Here is a 24,818-nt window from a genome sequence, read left to right as displayed (position 1 = left end):
AGTGGAAAAGGAGGAAAAGCATAAAGGAGTCCCGGGGGCCAATCGTTGACAAATGCATCTCTTGGAGAATCTCCCGGGGGGGGGATGAGAGAGAAAACGGTGCTGCATTTGGTGTTGATGGGGCTGGCAAAGAGGTTGCAGCAGGGCTGTCCCCACTTGTGGAAGATCATACTGGCTATTTTCTGGTTCAAGGACCATTCGTGAGGTAACAATAATGCCCTGCTTAGCTTGTCCTCTATCACGTTGGAAATCCCTGGGATGTGCGTTGCAATGAGAAAGCGTTGGGAAGAAATTGCCCAATTCCAAACTCGCAGGGCCTCTCGACATAAGCTGTATGATCTGGTCCCCCCCTTGTTTGTTTAGATACCAGACCACCGACATGTTGTCAGCCTGGATAGCTATTGTCCCCAGAGGGAGAAAGTCGTGAAGTGCTTGCAATGCTAGAAGCACCGCTCTCATCTCTAGGACACTGATATGCAGATTGGGCCTCCTGATCTTGCCATGTGCCTTGGACAGTCCTGCCAAGATAATGCCCCCCCCCCCAACCTGAGAGGCATCCATGGTCACATGGTGCGGTACAAAGGGAGTCCCTGTGGTAAGATTACCTGGTTGAATCCACCAACGTAGGTCCTTTTTGCAATCAGAATCTGATGATGTAGAGGCAACTGCTGAAAAGACCACTGGGATGACAGGAGCCATTGAAGTATTCCCATATGTAGTCTTGCTAAAGATACCAAGGTTATGGTCGACACCATAGTTCTGAGAAGCTGCAACACTACCTTTGCTTTGACTCTTCGAAGGGGAAGTATCCTGTAAACTTGTTGCACAAGATGCTGTATTCAGTCTGTAGGTAGTCTGGCTATCATAGCGAACGTGTCTATGTTTGCTCCTATAAAAGTTATAGACTGAGTGGGCAAAGTAGAGGATTTTTCCCAGTTTATTGAGATTCCCAACTGGGAACACAGCTTGATTGTGGAATCTCTCGATTGAAATAGGCAATGCCTGGTGGTGGCGGTCAGGAGCCAATCCTCCAGGTATGGAAAGACTTGGATTGCCTGACGCCTCAAATGAGCTGTGATTACTGCCATGCACTTGGTGAACACCCAGGGGGCTGTGGTGAGACCAAAGGGCAGCACCCGAAACTGGTAATGATGGTCTCTCCCAGCCAGAAACGTAGGTAGCTCCTTGATGCTTTGTCCATCATTATGTAGTAGTAGGCATCCTGGAGATCTATTGAGCACATCCAGCTGTCTCTCCTTAACAGAGGGAGTATGGATTGTAGAGTGACCATTCAGAACTTGGACTTCTTTACATACTCTTTAATCTGCTGAGGTCTAGGATGAGTCTCCAGTCCCCTGTTCGTTTTGGAACTAAAAAGAACCTGGAGTATGTTCTGAATCCTGTCTGGTCTGCTAGGACCTTTTGGATGACTTTTTTTAATAGCAGCTTTTTTATCTCTATAGCCGCTTGATCCCTGTGATTGGGTAGTACATCTGTGATCCTTTTGGGAGGGCGTGGTGGAAGGGAAAAGGGTATAGAGTAATCTCTGGTGATAATGTCTTGTACCCACTTGTTTCGAGTGAGATTTAGCCAGGCTTCTGGGTACAAGGACAGGCGAACCCCCGACCGGCTCCAGACATGCACAGTCGGGTTCCACATCAGGAACGCTGATAGAGACGGTCACGAAAGGAACTGTGGCCTCCCCTGCCTCTAGGGCAACGTCTACCATTATTTCCTCCTCACCAGCCTCTGAAGGAGGAATCACCCTGTGTGTCCTGGAAAACTCTCCAATTTCTTGAACCACATTTTACCGCTCTTCTGACCTTTAGGGTAAGGTCTAGAAGGAACGGTAAAACGGACTCCCATGGCAGACAGAGTCCTTCCTTCCTGTTCACACCTGGTGAGGGTATCTTTCACTTTGGGTCCAAAAAGAGAGGATCCGTCCACAGGAGCATTGGTGAATGTAGACTTGAAAGGCTCAGCAAAGTTGCACAGATGCATCCAGGAATGTCTCCTTAAGGAGACTCCTGAACCCGCTGCCCTACTCGCACCATCAGCTGCGTATGAAATTAGCCACATGGAGGAGTTAACAATAGATGTGAGAGTAGCCAACTGAGCAGACACTGTAGATGGGACTGGTTCAGTAGTAGTACCCTGAAGAGCATCTCCTAACTTCTTTAGGAGATCTCTCTGAAGTCTCGTAAAATGTGACATAGTTCAGCGATCAGAGTGTAAAAGCCACTGAAGAAAAGATACTTTTCCTGTACCTATCCATCGTTCAGGATTTCTTATTAGGTGGATGGATAGAAGTCTCTGCTAGCTCCTTCTTAGGGGCTGCCGGCACCACCATGGCATCAACAGGTAAACCCTTGGATAAAAATTCTTTGTCTTTAGGGGCGGAAAGAAATTTATTCGGCTTCCTGGGGACCAGTTCCATGGCATCAGGAGTCTGCCATGCTTTCTGACTCAAGATCCAGTAATTCTTCAAATGGAGGAGACACCCATGAAGCTGAGGGTTGAGACCAGAAAGCCTTCAGGTACACCGACTCCTCATCAGACGGGTTAACGGTGGGCCAGCCGCCTCTTTGCCTGAGGATCTCCAAAAGGTCTGCAAAGGAGACATCTTAAGAGGACGACTTAGGGGACCTCTCCAACTCATCGAGGTCAGTGTCAGATGTGACAGACTCATCAGGAGAGTCAACATGCTTCCTCTTACATGATCTCTTCTGAGGGGGCTCCTCAGCGGGGTCTTCTGAGGAGGTCTCAGAAGATCGGAGGCCACCCAAATGGGGGTCCCTGAGGCTGTGGGTCTCTACCATCCCAGGGGAGAGAGGATGCTGAGATCGTAGTCGGCGCTTGAGGGAGTATAGCATCGGTACTCCTACGTGGTACGGATGAACTATCCAACATTCTCCTCATCCTCATGAAGACCGATTCCTCTGGCTCTGAACGACGCCCAGGCTCCGAAGAGAGTGTAGGTGCCAATGGCTCCAAAGGAATCGGCTCCGAGAACGATGCAGGGTCCGAACTCACTCGGGCCGATGCGCCAAGAGGAAGACTCGGCACCAAAGAAGTTTGGTTCCAAGTGTCCCCCTCGGGGCCAACCAAAGAGCTTCAGACCCTAGGCACCTTGGACGGTGCCAACAGTGTCGAAGCGGAGCTCGGCTCAGAGACAACCACACAGGGTGCTGGAGCCGAGAACACCAATATAGTCAGTGCTGACAACATCGGCTCCAAAAGCCCCAATCTGGGTTGGAGAAGGAAAAAGAGCAGGATCGGTTGCAGGAGTCGGCTCAGAGACCGAAAGGGTCAGAGCTGATAAAAATTTTGGCAAGGCCAACGACTTAAGGAGTCTGAGCACCACTCTCTCGATGTCTTCTTCAGATAAGCTCCTGGAGGATCTGGAGGACAGTGTGGGAGACCTCGCTCTCTGCAATAAAGGCGATTTTAGATTAGGGGAGACCGGTGGAATGTCTGTAGACCGGCTCCGAAGAGGACTGCTAGTGATCAGCACCGATGCACTTGGTGCCGATACTGCAAGGTCCGTGTCCAGAATCTCAATCGGCTCCGAAGACAGTGGAGCTGAAGAGACAGAGGTCAACTCCGATTTTGGTAACTTCTGTGGAGGTTCAGAAACAGAAGTTGAGGATGGAGAAGGCCTTTTAGAGGTCTTGCCCTCATCCTTTCTAGAAGACTGCGACCTAGCAGAGGAGGAAGAACTGGCTAGGTCTTCCTCGAAGCAAGGTTTTAACATGCCTTTAAGGATCAGCTTATTCTTTCATTCCTGGAGCACTCTAGGGCTAAAGAAATTTAGAGAGACAAGTTTCTTGAAGATGTATGGCCCCTAAACAGTACACACAGACGCTATTGTCCATCAGTGATGTACATTTTTTGCGAACATTTAGTACACTTTTTAAACCCTGACTGTTTATGCTCTATGTTCTTTGGACATAATGGCAGTAGAGAAAAACCAACACACACACAAGAGAGGAACTAGATCCTCTAACTTAAACAGATCTAGCCCTAACACTCACAACAAAAAATAAAAGTGGTTTTACTAGGTTTACTAACTTAAACGAACCTAGTGCAATAAAGGAAAAGGAACAAACTAGCACCTCTAAGTTAAATGGTCTAGTCTAAAAGCACACACTCACAGGAACCACACACAAAAGGCCAACAGGCCCAAGAATTTTTTTAAACAGTAATCAGTCAAATCCAGTTAAAGACACAAATTGTATCACAATAAAACTGTCAGCAATCAGAAAAACACTTCACACGAAGCAAAAAACTCCAAATAAGTAGTAATAATAAAGAACTAAATCACTTAGCCGTGGCCAACCAAAAGAAGCTTCCGACTTAAGACGTGGCAAACGAGATCTGGTGAATGTGCGCATGCACCATGGGATACCTATTAGCCATGAGCCAATCAGAAGTTTTCAGGCTTTCTAAGCGGCTGAATCGGAGCTGAGGATCGGCTCCAAAGCCACGCATAACAATGGAGGCGAGACAGGACTACATAACATCATTAGTTAGCATTGATGTAGGCTGGGCTATCTTGACATGTAGCCCTAAGATGAGGTACACCTGCACAATCCAACTGGACAGCTCTTTCCTTATGCAAGGCAAGACAGACTGACCGTTTCTAATGACACAGCTGGCATTGCCTGTTTCTGAGGGTGTCCCTGTAGATCTTGTTAGGGGCAACATCAGAACACAAGGTCATAACCGATGGCTCTGAAGAATGCCATTCTTTTGATGTACTTTTCTGCAAGACTCAAAAATGAAATAGACAAACAGCATCCTGTCCTCTATTAAAATGCCCTCTGTAACTCTGTGTTCAGCAGCACTCACAAAGAAAACTTGCTGAGACCAAGTTTGATTTGGTTACTTGCTGAGACCAAGTTTGATTTGGTTATAATGACCGAGCCCTAATTCCTGGCAACATGGATGGCTGAAATTCAAGGTATTCTGAATCTCCTGCTGGGAGACTGCCTGTTGTCAGGGTAAATGTGCAAAAAACTATAAATGGAGCCAGACATTTTGTAGTTAACCCTGGCTACAGTTGACAAACCAAAGACCAAGAAGGTAAATTGAAAATCCTCTCTCCCTGTGTCAAATCTGAGCTTAACAGGATATCTTTACAGCCTCATGACCTATGGTGGCTCTTGACAGTTATTTACAAGATGTCTTAAAACCAGTTCTCCTCACATTGTCTTAAAGTTTTATTTGCTGAATAAACATGCTTGTCAAAAATCTTTTTTTTTAGGTCATGAGGCTGTAAAGTTACTCTGTTCGACTTATATTGCATTAGTCTTGCTCCTCACGAAGAGTGAGGTTTAGGGTGGATACCCGTGATGCCTACATTCACAGTTTACTACCATTGTTTTTTATTCTTGCTTCAAATCAGAGGAAGGTTTGCTGGTTCATGACTATGGGGATATGCACAAAATCATCCTTTATGTCAACAGTGAAGAGAAGTGTCAGAGACAAAAGGGTCAAGAGGCCCTGAACAGTAAACATTTGGAATCTTGGGATGATCAGGATTTGTTCAGTTGACAGTTTCAAAATAAGCTCCACGTGTCTTACTTTCAGGTCTATATTATATCATCTCACGCTCACAACAGCGAATGACACAATTGATCCCAGGTAAGCAAAAGCTTACGTTGAAACCTCAGAACAGCGTTTTTTTTCCAAAGGAAAAAAATGGCTGTTCCGAAATAAAAAACTTTAAAACACTACATAATGTGTGTGTGTGTGTGGGGGGGGGGGGGGGGGGGCTTCGAGCCCCACACCCTACAGTGCCAAAAACAGCAAAGTAATGGAAGTGGCCAAGCAAATTCTTTCCCAGGGAAAGAATTAGTTGAAAAGCTGCTTTGGTATTTTGCCTTTTCGCGCTTTTCGGTTTGATGAAGACGCATACGCCAAACTGCGTCTGCGACATCGTCATAGGGAACCTTATTTTCTGGGCACTTAGTCTTGAGTAAAAGCATTCATCAGCTTCTGACTAGGGTACTCTGTCTAATGCCCCTTCTTCAATGAGCTTTCTTATCAGAACTGCCTAATTAACCTCTAGTTCTGGTCCACTTTGGAACAGTAATTTCAAAAAAAAAAAAAAAATCTTCAAACAGGGACGACACAAGTTGCAAGCCCAGAGTTGTGTTCACCCACTTCTTAACCAAAATGATAAACATCCTACACATCTTCCAGGAAAACTAACTGAAGATTAAAAGTTCATGGTTTTGTGAAGGGGCTGGGGAAAAAGGGGAGATGGCAGCCTGGTATTTTAATGTTATTGGTTGTACTGTGACATTTTCTAGCCTTGAGCCTCACTCTTACAACGATTTGTCATTTCTAAAGTCAGAGTAAAAATACAAAAGAATTAAACTGCTGAGAGAACACAGACTCCAAATTGCAGTGAGTTTTTTTTTCTCTTTAAATACCTCCAAAGCATTTGGACTGCAGTCATGGTGCGTTTGTGAGGGGAGTACGAGGCTCCTTGCAAAATGTATTAATCACAAAAGGTGGAAGAGGCAAATCTGTCTTACGCTAGGTGAAAACTTGGCTATTCAAATTTAAAACTTAAGACAGACAAAAAAGCTATGGAAAATGCAATTAAATTTATAATTAAAAAAAAAACATATGGACTACTATGGAGGCCATGCAAGTTGCTTGTGGTTGCCTGTGTACACTGCTAGATATCCAATTAAGGAGTCTTCAAGCTACCAAAAGGCCAGCTGTAAGGAATGAGAAAAGTCTGCATGTCATTTCAGAGATGGCAACAAAAGGACTTTCTGTATGGCTCACAGTGACTAGAAGTCATTGCATGTAGGTGTGCTAGTAAACGGGTGAAGTATGGAGATGTACTGCTACAACATATATCCTTGTGATATTGCTGGATCATGTATTTACAGCAAAAAAAAAATCCCAGGAACCAAATCAGTTTAAGAGTACATAGGATGGAATGGAAACAAAGAGGTACACAATCCTCGTCTTTCAACTTTTGAACACATTATAAGTAAGATAAGTCAGCATGCAGACCAGTGCCTTCAGCTGGCAGCTAAAAAGGTCCATGTTAACAAAAAATAAATAAAATAAAGTTCAGGTGTGAGGAGTTACTAGCTATCAAATAAAGAAAAAAATGCCTGATCAAAACAAGAAACTGAGGAAACTACAACAAAATCTGCCACAGGAATGCTGATGAATATAAATCCCATACCAGTAAACGACTTAATTCACCCTCCTCTCCTCCATAAGTGACCAGCTGCAAAGCAGCACTCTTCCTTATTCACTTCAACTATCAGACCCGTCGTCTTAGCCTCTGCTGGTATCAAATTAACCCAATGCTGGGTCTAGTGAAAAGATAAAACGTATTAATGTAGCCCTATACTGCTGGGGGAATGTGCCCCAGATCCCACCTCGTCATAGTAAACTTGCTAGTTCTACACCTGCTGCCATCTAGAGGTGCATGCGTGCTTCAGTGCACATGCAACCTCCACAATAAGTAGCTCAGCATTTATACAGCATGGAGCTTGCAAAGCTGTGAGCTTAGACTGCCTCACTCCCTCCAGGATGCGTGACATCAGCCACTCACCCATTCTTCCTCCTCCTTTTACCCCCACCAGCACCCATGCCACTACTCAAACATGGGATAGCTGGGGAGCAGTAAAGGCTTTATCCCACTGTGCCATGGGGACCACTATAATAACGACGCTAATTTTAAAATCTTAGGCCAATCAGTGTGTATTTACACATCTGAGAAAACAAGGTCTACAGGCATCTTATTGTTCAGCAGTGTAGGTGATCAGGTATTATTACTCCCCATTCTAAAAATGGCACAGGTCACAAATGGTGAGCAGGAAACCAAAAGAAAATGTATTCATTTATTATTTTATATTTGTTTACTGGGAAAGTCCGACTGGGCATGTATCCCTTTATCACCGGTGGCCCGGGGAGAAAAGCTCCACAAAGAATAGTACAGAAAATACAGTAAATACAATACACATGTTAATAAAGTACAGAACATAGTCAAAAGTTAATAAAGAACAGTTTCAAGACCAAGAAAGGAGCGAAAAGTAAATATACTATAAGGAGCACAGTGTGTTACGATAAACACAGTTGAAAGGACATTTTGTTCAGTCATTTGGTTACATGAATCAGTGGCTAGTAAAGTAAACACACACTGATTAACAGTATAGAAAGGAGTTGTTGCAAGCTTTCATAGAAGGTTAAAGTATGATATGATCCAAGTGAAGCTATCCAGTCAGAACAATTACATAACCAAGAAAGTACAGTTTTGTACCTACCATAAATGTAGATGTTAGAGTGCTCATACAGCTGCAGTCATAACAGATGGGTTATCCTGCCGTCAGGCGGGTCCTCGGTCGGCCGAATTCCAAAGTCTAGGTCCGGCGTCGGTTGTTGTCGCTTCTTCCTTGACATCAGTGCGTCAGGGGTATAAAAGAGGCAGCCGACGCCATTTTCTTCAGTTTTTCTTGCCCCAGATGTCAGGTGCTCCCAGAAGGAAGGCAAACAATGTTATGCAAAGATGCAATGTTGATAAATCAAAAACAGTAGTTACAAGCAAATACACCATAAAAGAATACCCCAAAAAGGTTATATGAAAAGTGTTTGTCATAAGAGGGGTTGGAGGGAGGGAAACTTGGACTGCAGCTGCATGAGCACTCGAACATCTACATTTATGGTAGGTACAAAACTGTACTATGTTCATCGTGCATACAGCTGCAGTCATAACAGATGGGTAGAATCCCAAAGCTAGGTAAGGGTGGTAGGTACTAAGTGGAACTAGGAGGGGCTAGGATGCCCTGCAGGACAGCTGTGACAAAGCCCGCTCTAGATTTCGAGTATAGTGGGAGGTGATAGTGCCTGGAGAAAGTGTGCACTGAACTCCAGGTGGCTGCTTCCAAAATGCCTTTGGTAGGGACCCCCCTGAGGAAGGCTGCAGAGGTAGCTGTGGCTCTGGTGGAGTGGGATCTGATGCATGCAGGTACAGTTTTTCCATGAAATGAGTAACAAAAGCGTATGCAATGGGCTATCCATTTTGAAATTGTCTGTTTGGAAATAGCCTTTCCCTGAGAACCTACAGCATAGGACACAAAGAGTTGCTCAGATTTCCTGAATGGCTTTGTTCTGTCCAAGTAGTAACGTAGTTGTCTGTGAATGTCCAAGGAATGTAGTAGTCTTTCCCCTTTGTTTTGTGGATTAGGATAAAAGGTAGGTAAGTGGATAGTCTGATTCAAAGCTACACTGGATACTACCTTTAGCATAAAGGTAGGATTGGTTCGTAAGGAAATTCTGTCCTGATGGAAAATGATGAATGGTTGCACAGCCATGAGGGCCTGTAGCTCCGAAACCCTGCGTGCTGAGGTGATAGCCAGAAGAAAGGCTGTTTTCCATGACAAGTACTGTAACTCTGTTGAAGAAGCTGGCTCAAAGGGAGGAAGGGTCAGCTTTTCCAATACGTAGTTGAGGTCCCAAGCAGGGACTGGTGGTTTCCTTGGGGGTTTTAAATTCTTTGCCCCTCTGAGGAACTGTTTTAAGAGAGGGTGAGAGAATAATGGAGGATCTGTGTTGTATTGTGCAGAAATGGCTGAAGCGTGGATCTTGGAGGAGAAGGAAAGTCCATTGTTTAACATCTCAGCTAGGTACTGTAAAATTTGAGGTATATTTATTACCCAAGGATTCTGTCCCTTTTCGAGATTCCAGGCATAAAATCGTTTCCATTTGGCGGAGTAAGCCTTCCTAGTGGAAGGTCTTCTGGCCTCCAAGATGACATCCTGCACCTCCTTGGAGAGGAGAAACTGTTGGGCAATCAAGAAATTCTCCATGCAGCTAGATTTAGAGTTTTGAGATGGCTGTGAAGGGTTTTGTAGTTGTGCTGGGACAACAGAAGAGGGACTAGAGGTAGGATCCATGGTGGAGAGTGTGTCAGGCTCCTCAGGAGTGGATACCAGTGTTGTCTTGGCCAGTCTGGAGCAATGAGAATTCATTTTCGGCCTCTCTGCTCTGGCTTTTAATAGAACTTTGGGCAGCAGAGGAAGAGGCGTGAAGGCATAGACTGTCAATGTTGCCCAATTGAAGGAAAGTGCGTCCACTTTCCAGGCCTGTGGATGATAGGTCCTTGAACAAAATTTTTTCAACTGGCAATTTCTGTGGGTAGCAAAGAGATCTATGTCTGGCTGTCCCCATGCCGGAGTTATCTTTGTGAAAAGTTGAGGATGCAACTTCCATTCGTGTGGATCTGTCATATTTCTGCTTACGTTGTCTGCCAGTGTGTTTTCCTTCCCTGGCAGGAATTGTGCCTGCAGTTGAATTTGCAATTCCAGTGCTGTGTTCCATAGGGTCATGGCTTGCCTGCACAGGGGGTATGAATGAGCTCCCCCCCCTGTTTGTTTATGTACCACATCACTGTGGTGTTGTCTGTCCTTATCAATAGCTGGCCTGGATGCAGTAGGTCTTTGAAGGTCATAATAACCTTTTGCACGGCTAGCATTTCCTTTTGGTTGATGTGGAGGTGCTTCTCTTTTCGGGTCCATTTTCCCTAAATGCACTGATCTGTCATGTGTGCTCCCCAGGCGTAGTCTGAGGCGTCTGTTGTGATGATTTGAGTTGCTTGAGGTACACAGAAAGGAAGACCTGTGTTTCTTTGGCAAGCTTGAGTCCACCACAAAAATTCCTTTTGAAGGCATGGAATGAGTGGGATAATTGTTTCCAGGCTGTGGCTGTGTTGAGACCATACATTTTTCAGGTACCATTGAAGTTTCCTCATATGCAGCTTTGCACATGGGATTAGTAGGATGCAAGATGCCATGAATCCCAGAGCCTGCAGGATTTTCCTTGCAGTTAGCATGGTGTAAGTTGCCATTTTTCTGAAGTATTGAGACAGTTGCCCTTGCTTGTCTGGCGTGAGGTAGGCCATCTGGGTGGTTGTATCCAAGCTGGCACCTAAGAAAATTATTTGTTGAGAGGATATTAGTTTTGATTTCTTTTTGTTGACTGTGTACCCCAGGAAGTTCAACAATTTCATTACAAACGCCAGGTGCTGCAGTAGTATGTCCTTGCTGTCCACTTGGATCAGGCAGTCGTCCAGATATGGGTAGATTTGTATCCCTTGTTGTCTGCAGAAGGCGATTACTGATGCCAGGCATTTCGTGAACACTCTGGGTGCAGTAGATAAGCCAAAGGGCAATGCAGAGAATTGGTAATGGGTTGAACCTGCAAGAAATCTGAGGTATCTTCTGCAATCTTGTCTGATAGGGACATGCAGGTATGCTTCCTTGAGGTCCAATGTTACCAGCCAAGACTACTTGCCCAGCATGGGAAGAAGCTGCTGTAATGTCAGCATCTTGAATTTTGGCACCTGTAGATATGTGTTTAGGATGGATAGGTCTAAGATAGGTCTCCAATCTTTGTATTTCCTCGGTACCAGGAATAGTCTGGAATAAAACCCTTGACCTTGTTCTTTTGCAAGTACCTCTTGAATTGCTTTCATGTCTATGAGAGCTGAAACTTGTTTTTGTGCCTCTGCCCTTTGATTTTGTGGCAGGTTTGGCATGCCTCTCATTTTTGGAAGGGTGTGAAAGTGGAACCTGTAGCCTCTGTCTATAATGTCCAGAATCCATTTCTCTTTTGTAACAATATGCCAATTTTTTGAGAATAATGTCAATTTTCCGCCCAAAGGTGCTGCCATTAAAGCTTTGCTTGGCAGGTGTAGGGGGAAGTCATTGTGTCTGTTTTCTAAAAGACTGTGATCTATCTTTTCCACCTCTTCGGGTTGGTGCTTGCCACTGTCTGGCTCTGAAGGATCCTTGAGGTTGCCCTCTGCCCCTTGGGCGCCTGTATCTGCCCCTTTGAGGTCTGTCCGTGGCAGGAAAGGACCAATTTTTTGAAGGCCAGTTTCTGCTGAAACGTGGAGGCTGTACCTGCAGGAAATCTTTCACTGTTTGCATTGATTTCGCTTTTTCCTCCATTTTCTTTAGCACCTCCTCAGCTTTAACACCAAACAATACATCTTTTTGAAGAGGTGCATCTAATAATTTAGCTTTGACACGATCTGGTAAGGTTTGCTCTTTGAGCCAAGCATGCCTACGTATAACAGATCCTGTAACAGCAGCTCTACATGAGGCCTCTAAAGCATCAAAACCACACTGCAAGGTATGTTTACCCACTTGCTCTGCACCATGCAACAAATCCTGCAACTCTTTTAAATCTGGTTGTTCTGGTTGTGTCATCTTGCTTTTCAGCTGAGATATCAAAAACTGTTGATACTTTAACATATGGAACTGACAGTTTAATGCCCTCATGGTTAAAGTGGCCGAGGTGTACAACTTTTTCCCCCCTACCTTTCTAAAGCTCTGGAATCTCTCTTTGAAGGTAATGGATTTTTAGCAGTAGAGGCCTTAATTCCCTTGGGACCCTGTGAAATTGTTTCTGGGTCAGCAGTATGGCTTTTATATAGGAACTGGTGAGAATCAGGAACCCGGTAATACCAGTCTGGTTTAACAGGAGCTGGAGGCAAAGAATCAGGATTAAGGCTGGCTTCTGTGTACACATCATCCAATACATCTAAAACAGGAGGGATAGCCAGAGGCCTATGCTGGGGAGCAGAAGAAATTCCCTGAGCCTTTTCTTGGAATCTGAGTAATCCTGGCCTTCCCAGTGAAAGTGTTCCCTCAATGTATGCAGGGTTTCCCCAAAACAGAAGTCCTCGGGGGGGGGGGGGGTAGACTCCTCTGCATCAAAGTCTTCGAATGGAGAATAGGCATAATCCTGGTCCTCAGATAGTTCTGAGGTAATAGAAGCTTGATCTGAGGAAGGGTAGTCTTCCTCTAATCTGGGCCTTTTGTCAGAGGGGGGATGAGAACCCCTGATAAGAGTAAACAAATCCTCAGCCATTTTAAGCATCTGTTTTTTAGGCATGGTGCCTTGAGAGGGGGTCTGAGGAACCTGTTTTTTGGTTTTCATGGCTGCTTTAGATTTATTTAGTGAAGGCTTTAATAGAGAAGGAGGAAGGCCTGAAGACCCCTTGAGAAATGGCAGGCCTGTCTAAATTCTGAGTTTCCCCACCAGGAGTGGCGTCGGGATCTGTAGTTGGAATGAGGGCCGAGGAGCCTGCGACCTCGGGTACTGAAGACACCGGTAATGCATTGTCATCGGTACTCAGGGGCTGCGTAGGTGCCTCGCTGAGTACCGGAGAACCGGTAGTCGGCCTTAGCGTGGTTTCAGTAGGTGGTGCAGACCTCGTATGTCGGTCCTTATCTTTGCGTTTTTTGCTCAAAACTGGAGTCGGAGTATCTGACGACATAATATAATTAAATTTTTTGCCAAAAAAGTGAAGGGCGAACTCCGCCTGACGCTTAATAGTGCGCTTATTGAATCTAGCACAGAAACGGCAGGCCAAGATGTCGTGGTCTGGGCCTAAGCAAGGTATACATAGAGAGTGGAAATCCTTATGCGGTATTTGCTTCCCACATGAAATGCAATTATTAACTTTGTCTGACATCGGTCTGAGGCAAGAAAAGTTTCCCCAACGGGGTACTTAGCTTTCAAGAAGACTTAGGCTGAAATACTTTCGTAAATCTCAGGAGCTGGCCGATCGGCACTTGCGAACTGCTTCTTCTTCGGGCACCGCGCAGCAAGAAAGACTGAAGAAAATGGCGTTGGCTGCCTCTTTTATACCCCTGACGCACTGACGTCAAGGAAGAAGCGACGACAACTGACGCTGGACCTAGACTTTGGAATTCGGCCGACCGAGGACTCGCCTGACAGCAGGATAACCCATCTGTTATGACTGCAGCTGTATGCACGATGAACATCTATGTAAATAGCACCGGAGAAGTTTTTTAAAATTATTTTTGTTTTCAGTGGTCTGCAGCAGAAATGGAAAACAAGGATTCCCCAAAGCTATTTTTGCTTTTGCCTATGTCAGCCAGTGCTTTATTAGTTAATCTTAATAGGAGTCTGTTAGAGTAGATCTTAACTAGACCTTGAAAATCAGGAACTCTATCAGGATAACATAGAATTTGGCAAGCTGCTGTAAGCTGGTTGTGTGTGAGCAGGTTGGGTAATTCTAGCCAGGATAGTTGCTTGATATGTCCTGAGGGGGTGAGTCAGTAGCAAACGTATTTTATTGTAGCAGCTGTTTAGCTTGTTAAAGTCTCCTTTGTTTAGGGTGGTGAGTATGGGGGAGCCATAGAGGAGTGTGGATAGTGGGTGGGTTCTTGCGATGGTGGCTTTACTGCCATTGGTGAGATACTATTTGCATCTATATAAGATTCTGAGTTTTTTATGGACTTTGTCTGTGCAATGTGCTCATCAAATTTCATGTTGTGATCTATGACAACTCCTACAAGTTTGGTGTGTTGGACAGATGTGATAGGGGTGGTGTTGGCTGAAAATATGTGTTTTACTGGGGTTACTTATTCGCTGAGAGTTGGCTAACCAGGTTTCAACAGCGGTAAAGGACACTTGCATCAATCCCTGGAGTTGACAAGAGTTGGGGAGGAGCAAAATTAGACTGGAGTTATCTGCATACTGGAGTAGAGTGCCATGCCGGGTAGCTTTGTGCAGTTGGTTGGTGAATATATTGAAAAGAAGAGGTCCAAGAATGGATCCTTGGGTGACAGGTATAAGGAGAGATGAAAATGTTTTCCATTTTAGTGCTTGTTGGCAGATGGTTAAGATAGTCTTGAAACCACGCTAGTGTGGAGTGGCTGAGATTAAGACCAAAAGAGAGCAGAAAAGAGTTTTTGCTGGGAGATAGTATCGAAGGCCTTGGAGAGATCTAGGAATACAGTGGATACTAGGTTACCATTGTTTCAATGTTGGTTTACTGAGTTGGTAAAGCTAATAAGGGCTGGAGTACTACTGTGACTGGGGCAGAATCCATGCTGGGTGCTGATTAGCAGTTTATTAATGAGGAGATAGTGCACTATTTGGGAATGTACACATTTTTTTTTGAGGATTTTAGATAAGGGGGATAGAATGGCAACTGGACAGTAATTACAGTTCCACAGAACTACCTACTTTGTGGAGTGGTATTATATGTGAAATTTTCCACAAAGAAGGAACGCTTTGTTCTGATAAAGAGCGGTTGAGCATGGAGACTGGGTACGAGATGGCATTGCCTGCGATCTTTAGATATTCTGCAAGTAATCTGTCAGCGGCCAGAATTGCGGGTTTAAGCCTATTTAGGTATTTATATATTGTGCTAATCGGGACAGGCAGTAAGAAGAGGTTCTGGTCGGTATGGAAGATAGGTTTGGATGTCAAGTGGGAGAAAGTACAGTTGTGTACACTTACCATAAATGTAGATGTTAGAGTGTATTTACTGTTGCAGTCATCACATTTGGGTTATCTGCCTGCAGGCACCCATCAGCCGGCCTGAATACCAGAGTATTGGGATTTCTGCTTTGATGCTGTCGCTTCTTCCATGACGTCAGGTCGTGAGGGGTATACAACATGCAGCCGACGCCAGTACATCAGTTTTTCTTGCCCCAGACGTAAGGTGCCTCCAAAATAAAAAGCAATTATATGGTGTGGAACACCCCCAGCAAAAAGCAAATAAACATAGTATAAGATACGCCAAACCAAAAATGATAGGTGAAAGCAAAAACAATCAGGGGGCTGGAGGGAGGGTAAACAGGACTGCAACAGTGAATACACTTGAACATCTACATTTATGGTAAGTGTATACAACTGTACTATGTTCTCCACATTTCACTGTTGCAGTCATCACATTTGGGTTGATTCCCAAAGCTAAGGGAGGGTGGAGATAGATTAAGAAGCATTAGGACTGGCAATCAAGCCCTGTAAGACTGCTGTGGCAAATCCAGCTCTGGATTTAGAAACGATAGGCAAGTGGTAATGCTTGGTGAAAATGTGTACAGAGCTCCAGGATGCAGCTTCCAGGATGTTCCTAGTAGGGACTCCTCTGAAAAATGCAGTAGGGGTAGATGTAGCTCTAGTGGAATGTGTTCTTATTCCCTGCGAGGTAGGTTTTCCATGGTGCTTGTAGCAGAAATGGATGCAGTGTGCTATCCATTTAGATATGGTTTGCTTTGAAATGGCCTTCCCCTCTGCCCCCGCAGCAAAGCTGACTAGCAGCTGGTCAGATTTTCTGAGAGGCTTAAGTCCTGTCCAAATAGAATTTAAGCTGTCTGTGCACGTCTAGAGAATGTGGGATCCTTTCCCCTTTATTTTGAGGATAAAGGGAAAAAAGTAGGCAAATGAATAGACTGGTTTAAAGCCACACTAGACACCACCTTGGGCATAACAGATGGGTCATTCCTGCAGGAAACCCTGTCCACATGGAAGATAATGAAAGGTTGCACTGCCATAAGGGCCTGCAGCTCAGACACTCTTCTTGCTGAAGTGATGGCTAGACGTAAAGCTGTTTTCCATGAGAGGAATTTCATCTCTGCTGTAGCAGCCAGTTCAAAGGGGGGGGGTAATTTTTTCCAATACAAAGTTAAGGTCCCAGGCTGGAGGAGGATCTCTCCTGGGGGGGGGGGTTCTTAAATTTTTGGCCCCTCTAAGGAATTGTTTTACCAGAGGATGAGAGAAGAGGGGTGGGCTCAGTATTATAATGAGCTAAGACGGCAGAGGCATGAATCTTAATTGAAGAGAAGGATAGGCCCTTGTGGAGCATTTCTGTTAAGTAATCTAGTATATGAAGTAAGCTGGGCACAGTTGTGCCCATTCCTTGAGACTGGCTCCAGGAACCGTATCTTTTCCACTTTTCTGAATAGGATTTTCTAGTACAAGGCCTCCTTGCCTCAAGAATGACATCCAGCACCTGCTTAGTGAGGGTTGCTAGAGTCGTCTTCAGGGGATTAGCCAGACTGCATGGTTCAGGGTCTGAAGCCAAGGGTGCAGAACTTGGCCCCCCTGCTGGGACAGCAGGGAAGAGGTCTGAGGCAGGTGCCATGGTTGTTGCACTGTTAGACTGTGCAAAAGAGGATACCAGTGCTGGCATGGCCAGTCTGATGCAATCAGGATCGTCCTTGGCTTGTCCTGTTTGATCTTTAGTAGAACCTTCGAGAGGAGAGGCAGAGGAGTAAAGGCATAGACTGAGAGGCTTTCCCAGGAAAAGGACAAGGCACCCACCTTCCAAGCTTGGCTGTGGGGATTTCTGGTGCAGTATTTGTTCAATTGATAGTTCTGAGGAGGAGCAAACAGGTCCACCCTCTGGTGCGTCTCCCATCTGTTCCCCAAGCGCTTGAATATTTTGGGTTCCAGTTTCCATTCGAGTGGGTCCATGAGATTTCTGCTTAAGTTGTCTCCCGGTGAATTTAGTTTGCCTGGCAGGAATTGAGCTTGTAGGTGCACTTGATTGCTCAAGGCTGTATTCCGCAGAGCCATGGCTAGTCTGCTGAGTGGGCAGGAATATGACCCCCCCCCCCGCTTGTTTATGCACCACATAACTGTGTTGTTGCCTATCTTTACCAACAGTTGTCCTGGAAGAATAAGGCCTTTGAAGGCTGTCAGAGCATTCTGTACAGCTAACTTTTCTTTTTGATCGATATGCTGGTGCATCTGCTTTGGGTTCCATTTGCCCTGAATGCACTGCTCTGCCATGTGAGCCACCAATGCGTAGTCGGATGCATCTGTTAGGGTTTGGGCGGCAGGGGGTAAAGTGAAAGAGTCCCTTGTTGCGGTTGCAGGCCTCTGCCCACCAAAGGAATTCTGCCCTTAGACATGGAATGATAGGAATTATTGTTTCCAGATCCTGAGAATGTTGACACCATAGACTTTTTAGATACCACTGAAGTTTCCTCATATGCAGTCTTGCATATAGCATTAACAGAATGCTAGAGGCCATGAACCCCAGAGCTTGCAGTATTTTCCTTGCAGACAGCTGGGTTTTTGTGGCCAGTAGGTTGAAGTAAGTTGTCAAATTTGTTTCCTGGAGTGAGGAATGCCATCTGGGACGTTGTGTTCAAGCTTGTTCCCAGGAATACAATCTGTTGGCAGGGTACTAGGTGTGATTTCTTTTCATTGATGGTGCACCCCAGTGAAGTTAAATGTCTCTTTACAAATGCTAGGCGCTGTGGTAACAAGTCCTGACTTTCCACCTGAATCAGGCAATTGTCCAAGTATGGGTAAATCTGAATACTTCTCTGCTTGCAAAAAAAAAACAATGGCTGGAGCTAGGCACTTTGTGAATCCCTGGGTGCAGTCGATAAGACAAAGGAAAGTGCAAAGAACTGATAGTGCATAGGAGCCTGTCCTGAAGCGAAGGTATGGCCTGCAAGATTCCCTTATGGGGATGTGCAGGTAAGCTTCTTTTAAGTCTAGGGTTGCCAGCCAGGCATCCTTGGCTAGCATAGGAAGCAGCTGTTGGAGAGCTAGCATTTTGAATTTTGGAACCACCAGAAAGGTGTTGAGAATAGATAAATCCGGGATAGGACACCCAGAGTTTTCTTTTCTGGGAACCAGGAACAGTCTTGAATAAAAGCCTTGTCCCCTTTGCTCTGCTGGGACAGGTTGAATAGCCTTGATGCAGAGGAGAAAAGGTATTTGCTTTTGGGCCTCTGCCCACTGGTTGAGGGGGAGGTCTGGCCATCCACTTAGGTTTGGGAGTGAGTGGAAGTGGAATCTGTATCCTAGGGAAATGATGTTTAAAACCTATTTGTCTTGGGTAATGCATTCCCAGTTTTTTGCATGCAGGGCGAGGTTTCCTCCTAAAGGTGCAAGTTCTTGAGCAAGGCTTGGTGGAGTTAAGGATATGTCATAGTGCACGTTTACCATAGGAGGGTGGCTTATTACTCCATGTTTTGGATGTGGGAGCACCCCACTGCTTAGATCTGTGCATAACCTACGACTGAAGTCTTTTTCAGAAGATCGGTAGTCGGATGGCTCACCAACCCCATTTCGGAGTACGGAGAAGGAGAGCAAAAGTATTTGGCTACAAAAATTGCCCGATAACGGACAGTTCGGGCATTGAACAAGGCACAAAACCGACAGCGAGGGACGTCGTGGTCTGGACCTAAACAGGTGACAGTAAGAATGAAAATCTCTATGAGGCATTTGCTTTCCACAGGCAAGACAATTATTAATTTTCTTCTGACATCAGTTGGAGCAAGAAAAAAGGATCCCCAACGGGGTACTTATCTTTTAGAAGACTTCAGGTCTGAAACTCGAAAACGAAAATTTCAGGAGTTGGCCGACCGGCACTTGCGAACTGCTTCGGCTTCGGGCACCGCACGGCAAGAAAGACTGATGTAATGGTGTCAACTGCATGTTTTACACCCGTGACAACCTGACATTATGGAAGAAGCAACAGCATCTGATGCAGAAATCCCAAGACTCTGGTATTCAGGCCAGCTGAGGGCTACCTGCTGGCAAATAACCCAAATGTGATGACTGCAACAGTGAAACCGGAAGAACATCTACTACTGGCGAGGGCTAGGATGGATTTGGTGAAATGTTTGTTGAACTGGGTGGCATTATTATCGGTGGTGAGGGTGTCAATGTTTGGGGGTGGAGTACTGGTCTTTCCTGGTTGTAGGATTTTATTAATGGCAACCCAGAATTTTTGTGTGTTTTGTGTTTGGTTTGAATCCCTATATAGTGGTTCCTTTTGTCTGTCCTAATTTGTCTTTGTTCCTTAGTTCCTGGTATGCCTGTCTATTACCCCTAGTTTTATTTTGACGCTACAAACCCCATGTTTTACCGCTGTTATAGTAGTAGACGGGTATCTCTGGTCAGCCAGGGGGCATAGTTGGATTTAGTTCTGATAGGGGCAAGATGATTTAGAATGTTTCGAAAACTGTTATTGAAGTAGTCTATGGCACTTTCCAGGGGGAAGAGATGACAGTGGTCTCCAGCTGCACAAATTAAGTGCAGATATGAAGTCATGGGTTTTGAAATTCTTTGTATACCGGACTTGTTGGAGGGTCAAGGATTTTAATGGATTCACTTGGTGTCTAATTATAAAGGTGGGAATGTGGTTGCTGACCATGTCTGGGAGGGAGCCTGACAGGTAGGACTGAGATGGTCTGTTAGTAGGGATCCAAGTCTAGGATGGACTCCTTTTTGGAAGCTTTATCTACCCATGTTGTGGTTTTGATTGTTTGAGTGAAACCGTGTAGGTTAACGTGGTTAGTAGGGTGGAGTGAGTTACAGGAGGACCGAAATAAAGAGAAACCAACTTTACCATTTTAACAGTTGTTATCCAAGCTCTAGTTTACCTAAAATCCTGTAATTCTAAAGTCTTCCAATTTAAAAGTAAATTTCATTCTAATGACAGGTGGTGACCGTACCGCTCCTATAATGCAATTTCAGATGATATGCATAAATAAGCATTAGTAGAACAGAGGGAGTGGAAAGGGTTACAGGAATTGTAGATAATGTTAATGTTACAATTAACAAGCTAGGGTAAAGGGGGAAAATGATAAAGATACTCTCAGGCCCAGCTTACCTTAACAACAATTATGACTTTTCCTTGCTTTAAGCCAATTGCTACAGCAGATGCAGTCGTGTCTTGTGAGGTTTTATCTGTTGTAATGATTTCTAGCAACTGCATCTTATCCACAGGGGAAAAGTAATGCATTCCAATCACCTACAGAAGAGAAAAAAAAAAAGTCATCTGCTATGTTGTCTTTGCTTACAGAAAAACATAAAAAACTAACATCTGACAGTATTCATAATTCTCATTTCCAATTTAACAGACTTGGTGGGATTAGTCTAGTAGGAGCAGTTACACTGACTCTCTGGTAATTTTTTAAACACCTTTATTAAATTTTCACTGACACGCAAACATACATCAACAGAAAAGAAAAAAAATAACATTTTTCATTTAAATATCATACAACATACATTTTCTTTGTTACTCTCAGTACTGAATTCCTGCCTTCCCTTGACCTAACTCCTCCTGAACATTATACATGTATTGTTCCCACAATGTTCATTTGCTTCTATGTAATTCGATCCGTCCCTTTTCTAAAGACACTCTTCCAATTCTTTTATTTCGTTTATAATACTCAAAACCTCAAATACAGTTGGTGTAGACTAATTTCTATTTTCTAGTAACTGCAGCCAACAGAATTAACAAGGCCTTACTATGTCTAGGCAATTCAGATTGTGTATCCCAGCTCAAAACAATTTCCTTAATTAACAGCCATTTGCTCATCCAATATTTCTGGTAGTGTACATTGTAGAGACTTTTTTAAATCTGCCAACTTATTACACTCCCAAAGCACATGTTCCCAGTAACCACTTCATCATACCTCCAACATTTGCTATCTACCCAAGGAAATATTATTTGAAATCTGCTTAGGGTATAAAAATACCTATGCAAACACTTCCAAAGATCCAAAACCTTCTGGACTTGCTTGCATACTTCGGAGCCATACCCGTCTTCCCATTGTTTTCTTGTACACTGCTTTTCCAGTCTAACCTCCTCTAACAGTTATCCTGCAATATTTTATATGCCCCACTAATTATCCATTTTACAAAAGCTGCATCTGTTCTAGATTCAACTCAAAATTCCCCTATCCCTTTTCTCTTTGCCTCTGCTCTGAGATCAAGCTCTTGTATGGAAGGCAGTGTCTAGCCTGCAAACCAAATGTCTTCTTGGCCTCATCCCACTTACTTTTCATGCTTGAATTACTTGCTTCCAATATCTTGGTTCCTTTGCCAGGTTTCTCCAGTAAATTCCAACCCCCTCCTACCTACATTCTCTACCTCTACTTGCAGTCAGTCCCTACTGGCAAAATCTCCTTTCTCCATTCTCGTATTGGCTTAGTTCAATACTTTCTGCTATTTTATGAATAGAATATCCTGTTTGGTTATTATTCTCCTTAAGGATCTGCATCCAACATCCCACTCTCTATTTCTTGAACTTCCCCCTTGCTTCAATTCACTTTGAAATGCAGCTTTCTGCTTGTGCTATGTTAAGCGCTTTAACTGTGTTATCTCTAAAATATCCCTTCAAATCAGGTAAACCTCAACCACCTTCTTGTTCTACTGGGCAGATCAACTTATCCCACTTAACTTTTGCTCTCTTTCCCTACAGATAAATTCCTTCAATTCTTATTGTTCACAACCTCTCCTTATTTATTTATTTGCAATTTGATTACCAGGGAAGTCCACTGGGCCGAACTGACCCATTTTCAGTGGAGGCCCCGGGTGAAAAATTCCAAGATGCATTATACAGTTTAGACACAACTCATAGTTAATATTAAAGATATTATGTAGAATAGTTACTCATAAATGCATTCAATATCATGCATAGTTAAATTCATTAAGCTTGAAGGTAGGGATCGTACAGTTTAATTTGAGGAAAACAGATATGGGTTAGGTGTGGAAACAGTTTACATACAAACCTTTTAAGAAAATGTAAATATGCTTTACATACACACATCAACAGTAGAATGCTATTTACAATATTTACAAGGTTGGGCTGTGTGAGGGTAGCTGTAGAAGTTGTTGAGAGCTTAGAGAGAAGCTACAGAAATTGTTGAGAGCTTAGATAGGCTCACAGGCAGATAACCAAGAGTTGTAGAGCTTGGGAACCAGAGTGAGAACCCCCTTGGATTAGGTTGGATGAAGGCAGGTACATTTCCATTTAGTGGACAGGTGTTTGAATAGTTAGGTTTTGAAGTTTTCTGAGTTTGGTATGGTTCTTAGTGTGGAGGGAAGGGAACTCCATTTTTTGCCTAATGAGAAAGATAGGAGAATTTGGCCAGCAGGATGTTTTAGGTTTATGGCTAGTAATTAAGTTCAGATTTTCAGATCTGAGAGCTCTGTTGGGTGTATAAGGGGGAAGGATGTTAGAGCGGGACATTTTGTTGGGTGAAATAGGAGTCTATGTGCAGTAGTGAGTTGGAGATAATCTAGGTAATTTGGGAGTTCAAGCCAATTCAGGGATTGTAGGGTGAGGCAGTGATGAGTGGTATTTCTAGATTTAGTGGCAACTTTAGAGATTTTGTTGTAGCTGTTTTCTAGTTTAGAGGTGATAGAGGAGGACAGGTTGGTTAGGAGAGGGGCTCCGTATAATAATGAAAGGAGAAGATAAGTTGAGGCCAGAGTTTGCCTGGTAGAGTTGGAGAGAAAGTGATTATTCCTATACAGCATACCTAGCTTTTGTGGGTTTTCTTAATATTTTGTTGAATATGAATATCAAACTTTAGGTGTTCATCGACAGTAATGCCAAGTAGTTTGGCAAAGGGGACTACTTCTATAGGTGAGTTGGTTTGACTATAGACTCTGGAGCTGTTTTTACTGTAGGAGATGGTCTTTGAGGGACAGAATAGTAGAATCTTTGATTTATTTGCAATGAGAGAAGTGGTTTTGGCGCATCCAGTTTTCAATTGTTGAGAAGGCAGTTTGGGTTTTAGTCAGCAATTCAGAGGGGTTTGAGGCAGAGCAGACTAAGGTTGAATAGTCTACATATTGAATGATTTTAGCATCCAGAATAGCAGTGTGAAAGTTATTGATGAAGATGTTAAAAAGCATTGGCCCAAGGATGGATCCCTGTGGTAAGATAGTTGGGGTAGGTAGGTAGGAAGCGATGGAGTTCTTCCATTTGGCTGCCTGTGATCTGTCTGATAGATAGCTGGAGAACCAGGATAAAGCATAATGTGAGAGATTAAGGTTTGAGAGATGGCAGAGAAGGTGCCTGTGGGAAACAGTATCAAAGGTTTAGACAGATCGAGTAAAACAGTAGAAACTAAGTGGCCTGAATCTCGGGCTTGACTGACAGTTTCTAGGAAAGAGAGTAGAGTGGTTACTGTGCTATGGCCTGGACGGAAGCCATGCTGGGTAGGAGTGAGAAGATTGTTTTGGGTCAGGAAAGGCATAAGTTGGAGGTGGATGCATTTTTCTAGGGTTTTGGAGATTGGTAAGGGCAAAGCAATGAGGCGAAAGTTTGAGATGCTGGTATTTTTGCCTCCTTTATGAAGAGGAAGAATATAAGCTGAGCGCCAGAGTTTGGGGACGTATGATTCTTTTATGGATCGGTTGACAATGATAATGACTAGGAGAGCAATGCCATCAGCAGTACATTTTAGGAAGGAAGAGGGAATATTGTCGGGAGCATTAGAGCAAGGTTTAAGTTTGGACAAAATTTTTTTTATAAAATTAGTGGAGATGGGTTTGAGTTCAAACAGATGAGGTGAGTTAGAAGGGGGAGTGTGTAGAGTTGTTGGGTTATTACTGGGAAATGTCTTGGTGAGTGAAGTAATAGTGTCTATGAAAAATGAGTTAAATTCAGAGCCTAGTTCAAGGTCAGATTTACTTGGGTCAAAACAGGGATTATTCTTGAAGCCTGGACTGAGGAGTGAGTTTATTGAGTTCCAGGGTTTTTGTTGTTATTGGATTGAAGTTTGATATAGTAGGATTTTTTGTCTTTGGTGATTAGTTTTGCACGGTTGCAGAGCAGTTTATATTGGAACAAGGTATTGGCCAGTTTATTGTTTAGGTAAAGCTTCCATAGTTTGTCTCTGTGGTGCATAATCTGTTTTGTCTCTTTGGATAGCCAAGGAGCAGTTTTAGTTTTTATCCTTTTGTTTCTTAGTGGGGCTAGTGAGTTTAAAGCATCAAGGAAGACAGAGTTGAAGCATTCTATAGCCTTGTCAAAAGGAAGGATGTTTAGAATTTGCCAGTTAATTTGTTTGAAAGTATTTAAGAAAGTAGTTGGGTTGAAGCTACTGAGGTTACAGGTTTGAATGTATTGATGCTGGTGTGGGGAGGAACTAGTTGAGCGATGCATGAAGGCTGATAGGTGGTTGCTAAAGGCATCAGGAATTGTACCAGAATTGGTTATTTTATTTGGATCGGAGACTAGGATCCAATCT

General features: G+C 43.9%; 1 protein-coding gene across 1 annotated transcript in view; it reads right to left on the bottom strand.

Annotated features, from left to right (window-relative positions):
* HADHA (hydroxyacyl-CoA dehydrogenase trifunctional multienzyme complex subunit alpha) overlaps positions 1–24,818 on the bottom strand; it is a 1,198,456-nt gene that overhangs the window by 265,568 nt on the left and 908,070 nt on the right. Inside the window, exon 15 of the mRNA XM_044061612.1 lies at positions 20,441–20,581. Coding sequence (XP_043917547.1) covers positions 20,441–20,581 — 141 coding nt within the window. The remainder of the gene's footprint in view (positions 1–20,440; positions 20,582–24,818) is intronic.

The sequence above is a fragment of the Protopterus annectens genome, chromosome 2.part0, assembly GCF_019279795.1.
Source record: "Protopterus annectens isolate FY-2018-M chromosome 2.part0, PAN1.0, whole genome shotgun sequence".
NCBI classification, from domain to species: Eukaryota; Metazoa; Chordata; order Ceratodontiformes; family Protopteridae; genus Protopterus; species Protopterus annectens.
This window is presented reverse-complemented; position numbering and strand designations above follow the sequence as displayed.